The sequence below is a fragment of the Chelon labrosus genome (assembly GCF_963514085.1).
Source record: "Chelon labrosus genome assembly, chromosome: 21".
Classification (NCBI taxonomy): domain Eukaryota; kingdom Metazoa; phylum Chordata; class Actinopteri; order Mugiliformes; family Mugilidae; genus Chelon; species Chelon labrosus.
In genome coordinates this window covers 5,546,155-5,551,211 of record NC_140354.1, presented here as the reverse complement: position 1 = coordinate 5,551,211, position 5,057 = coordinate 5,546,155, and the positions used below count along the sequence as shown (strand labels likewise).

General features: G+C 43.2%; 1 protein-coding gene across 1 annotated transcript; it reads right to left on the bottom strand.

Annotated features, from left to right (window-relative positions):
- Nucleotides 1-213: 213 nt before the first annotated feature.
- On the bottom strand, nucleotides 214-4,630 carry gosr2 (golgi SNAP receptor complex member 2). Its single transcript, XM_084571149.1, has 6 exons — nucleotides 3,826-4,630; nucleotides 3,510-3,574; nucleotides 2,929-3,037; nucleotides 2,108-2,240; nucleotides 1,771-1,911; nucleotides 214-1,307 (listed from the first exon to the last, which is right to left on the bottom strand). The coding sequence occupies exons 1-6, from the start codon at nucleotides 3,852-3,854 to the stop codon at nucleotides 1,146-1,148; spliced, it is 639 nt and encodes a 212-aa protein (XP_084427275.1). The 5' UTR covers nucleotides 3,855-4,630; the 3' UTR covers nucleotides 214-1,145.
- Nucleotides 4,631-5,057: the final 427 nt, after the last annotated feature.

Below are 5,057 nucleotides of genomic sequence, written 5' to 3'. Positions count from 1 at the left end.
CATGTCTGTTTCCATAATATGTGTAATTTACTAAATACATATAAACACTTAAATCTAAACGTTGAGTTTAATGCCTGGGTTAGACAGTCAGGAAAAACTCCTGCAGATGTTTGTTTCAAACAGTAGATGGAGCTCCAGTTACCTTAAACGGTCTTAAGACAGGAAAAAGAGCAGACCATGTCCTGTTAATGTTGCCAGCATCACCATATGATATACAAAGGAAATGATACGTTTTATTCAGTTAAGAGAATTAAATCACTCACATAGTGAGACTAGACCTAAGCAGAAACAAAGAGAAAGCATGTAACAATTAAAAAAAGATTGCTGCTTCCATTGTTTTCATTAGTGGGCCTAAATTGCCATCCTGTTTATCTGTGATGTATAACCACAGGTCCAGTCCCTAGTTTATTAGGTACATCATGCTACTATTAATACAGTTGAATGCCTGCCATCATGAAGGTCAAGTTGAGTATCTGTTGGAACACTTTAAGGTGTTGATTCAACTCAAGGATTATTAAATTGTCACATTTCCTTCAGTTTGTCATTACAACTACATTTGGTTGTAATGTATTAGTATTAGTACTAGCTCGGTGTACCCAATGAAACAGGTGACTGAGTGCACATCATAAAACATGAACCCCAAGAATTTCTTGTTGGTTTTCTTAAACTTGAACAATAATGAATCATCATGAGCATTATTTCGAAGCATTTCTCTTTCGCAAAAGGCAGAATGACAACATTAATGACAACTCAAGGAACAAGGCTAACATTGGAGGCAAAAGCAAGCTAAGAATAAATATCAACTTGAAGTTTTTTTTATGAAGAAGCCATTTGGGAACGGTAATAACGGTGATTACAGCTGTTACAGTGGTTTTGATAAAACATGGATGTGTGGCAGTATTCGGGCCGATCATCAGAAAAGTTCAACACCCTCTGAGCTTCAAGAGGAGTAAAATACTGTCTATAATTCAGGTCTGCATCAAACGTTTTGCAAATGCCTGAAACAAAACTGAAAAAGAAAAAAAAAAATAATAATTGATGGCACCCGTTATAAAAATTATTTTAATGTTAAAAATTCATATCATGAGGGATGTTGCTGCACAAATGTCCACAACTGATCAAAAAACGCCACTGTTGATAGATGGTCAGGCCAGGTATCTGATTACCAGGAACATAAAGACGCAGGTCAGCAGCATGCCTCCAATCATGATGAACTTATCCTGAGTGGCTCGCCTTTCTATAAGTCTCATCACCGTATTAGACAGCCCCAGCATGTTGGCCACATCCAGCATCTTCTTATGGGTCCCCTGTGTAGAGACAAAGCGACATGTAAACAATAATGATCATGTGACCTATTAGACTTCAGCACCCATAAATGACCACAGTGTGATTATCTACACAAATTAATCTGGGAGACTTTGAGCGCTAACGCCCTCCCCGACGCGCCACTCTGTCAGAAGTTTCTCATGGCTAGACAACCAGGCTGAGAGCGCTGATCAGCAGACACACCCTGATAAGAAGAGGCCTGAAGCAAAACCAGGAAGCCCATCTCCTCCCTGGAAACAAGGACTCACCCTCTAAGTGAGCATATGCACATGAACAATAAGACTATTGTGATTGACGTGGACACCAGAAACTGGGTCAGTCGATAGAATTCAATTCACCCTAATATAGTGCTTCCTCTCCTAAAAAACATTTATAGAAAAGAAGCAGAGGACTTGTATTTCCTCTGCTCAAACGAGAAATATTTTTAGACGTTACATCACTCACCTTCAGTGTAGATCTCTGATCTCTGAGACCGTTGAGGATGCCGCTGCCGCTTCCCAGGAGGTCATCCATGCCTCTGTGTGCGTTGTGCAAGCTGGAGTTGAACTGTATGGTCTCATCCATGGGGATGGAGGTATCTGCGTCCTATTGAACGAGATCAAACGCTTTCTTTATTCCACATTATCCAGCTTCAGACATCTGTGTTTTGTTACTGCATGTCACGAGAGGATATACAACTGGCATCGAGAATTTTAGAGGCTTTAGACAACTACATGCCGCATTAATACCACCACAAGGCGGCTGCCAGCTTGGTCGCTATTATCTGGGACCTTTGACTCACATTGGTCGTGAAGGTGCGGCTCATGAGCTCGTCCCTCTCTCGCTCCTGGGCCTCTCTGGCGTAACGTCGGTGCTGGAAATTTTGTAGGGCGGTCCGGAGGTGCTGTACGTCATATTTAAGCTGGTCCACTCGTCTGAGGGAAAACAAAGAACAAAAGTGTTCACAAAACATTCTGTATTTAACCAAATCAGGGTTTTTGCAGGTCGTGCAAAGTAGAGAAGTCAGTCCCCTCTACTACACCGTGCAATTTTGTTTAGGATATCGTCTCACAAGGGGCAAATATGAGTACTGGCTATCCCAGGATATCCAGAATATTTTTGATATTGGTATAACAGTGAAAATGATAGGAAATTTAACATGTGTCCTCTGCAGAATCTCTGACAAACGCTCATCACCTTTGTATATTGCTTATTGTTCCTCATCTTACACACGCTTCTAAGTATTTAGAGTCGATCTGGGTGATGAGAACATTTCTTTTGCCTTCAGCTCTCATGTGGTTGGAATGAAGAGTCTCTAAGACTCCCCTTCTCCTTAGCTTCACTCAGGCCCCACTAAAGACCCACTAAGATCACAGGAGTGCTGTGGGATGGGGTGCTCCGTGTCCCCTAAGGCCTGTTTACTCAGCTCAGAAATGAATCTTTGCCCGATGCAGCAGGAATGCTGGCGATGACGGGGGCTTCTGAGGAAATGTTTTCACAGAGCAACGTCGCCACGGGCCAGGACGGGGCCGCCTGTCTCATCCTCTACACCCTGCCTGCGCCTTTATGAGACGTCGTTCGCCACTTGTGGGGCTTTTCTGGTCACCTTCACTCTACACTCACAGTTTGGCGTTCTGGCGGCGGTTCAGTGGTTCCTTGCTGGCCAGGATCTCAAGGCGTTCTAGATGGTTGAAGATCTGGTCGATTCTGGCTTGCAGTTCGTTCTCGAGCACTTTTAAGTTGATAAAAAGAGAAAGAAGTTAGAGGAAAAGAAAATGAAATTGGGTGTTGTTAAATCATAATCCTGGCCACACAAGATCCCTGAAGGTGGCATTCATCAGTGGCCTTGACCTCTCCCATTAGCAACTGTATAGGCTTACATCCTCCCTCGAGTTAAAATACAAGCTGATGTCATCATTTCTGAAGTGTTGCCCGGCTCCCACCATTATCTGGAAGAAGCCCTCCCAGCCTCTGTGACTGCACCCACCCTTGTGCTTCCTGTCCTGGCACCAGCCTGGCCCAGAGCTGATGGGGCAGGCACAATCCCCAGAAAACAATCAACCATGAGAGACACCGGTAACAAGCAGCCATAACAAGGAGTAGAAATTAGGAAGCCATTCACAGGAAAATAGACTAGAGGTGATGCCATCATCAGTCCCATTAAAAAAAGCAGAGGAAGAGCTGAATGTGAGCTCACTACTCACAGTGAACTGACTGACGGTCCGTCCTCTCCAGATTCCCCATTAAAGATTGAACCTCCTGTATTTGCCTAATCCGGAATAAACACAATGTTAGTGAAGAGGAACCGAAACGCTTAAAAGCCCACATTTGTGATTTTATTTAAAAAAAATAATGTATTAACGTCGTGTAAAACATTTCCTAACTTATATTCAGAGCATATTCGTTAGTTAATACTAAAGTTAAAAGGCTAATAATGAGCTTAGTTTAGTTAGTTACACTCGTTAGCTAAGGCAGCTAACGGGAGTCCCCACAGTGCCCACAGAATACAGGTGCGCTCACTTGTTTGTCTGGTGGTAAAGCGTCTCCATCTTTCGGGATTTAACGAAACGCTTTGCGTCCCTTCACTTTATAACCTTACTTTATTGTCACACCTTATTGCTGACAGGTGTCTAAGCTAACTAGCTAGCCAGCTAACGGCAGAGGAGCGTACACGTCATCAGCCGAGCTTTTGTGTACGGAAATAGGAAAGCGGAAGCTGCGCGACGTCACCAGACAGAGATCTTAAAAAAAACGTGAAAAAAAGGAGTGCTCACTCTGTCCCTATTTATTGACACTGGACATACAATTCCAGTACTTACCTTTACTCCAGACACGGTTATTTCTCTGCCATTTTTCCGAGATTCAGGAAGTTAAAAAGTTTATTATCCGTCGTTAGTAACGTAGTAATAACTTTCTTTTGATTACACGCGTTTGACGTGTCGTTTGCTAATTAACGATCTTTGGCTTGTACGGAGAACGTTTAAGAAACACCACCTAGCGTCTGCGCCGCTCAGTAGCAGACAGGCGAACTGGTAAGAAAACCCCACACTGATAATTCAGTTGTTTACTCATTGCCTTTGTTGATTTCCAAACTCAAACGCTAAAGGTGGAACAGGACACCAGAAACTGTCGTGCAGGCGCTGCATCCTGCTTCAAAACATTTCATAATGGGCCATTTCCTTCAGGTTACTCACTTGATGCCAACCACCCACCAAATTTAAATCTAGGCTGCAGGCTACATTTTCCACTACATTTGATATTCTCTTAAACGTAATAGCTGGCAGAGATCCTTTGGCCAACTAAGACAGGCTGTGAGAGCATATAGTATAATCTGTTGACATGTAGACATGTGACAGGAAAGACTCTGAGGAGCATGTCCTGAGGCCAGCTTTTGTCAGCTCTCCTTGACTGGCTCTAATTATGCTATCCTCTTTTTCCACAGATAGGTGTGAGAATATTCCATTCTGTCCATGCAAAGGTTTCTCCCTTGCCTGCAGACAGAGACGCTAAAACTAATATTAAAACTTTTCTTTAGTGATTATAAGTCACAGATCATGCACATTTACCAGCCTCAGACTGACTCTGTCACGGAGCACTGTGTGAAAGTGGAATGATTGGATTTCCCAGAACATGCTGTGAAAATTTCACAACAGTTCCGTGGTGATTTAGTGGGAGAAAAATTATCCCGGGGCGCTGGCTGGCACCTCAGCAAAACCACATCTCAATCACCCTGCCCCAAGCCCTACATCAGT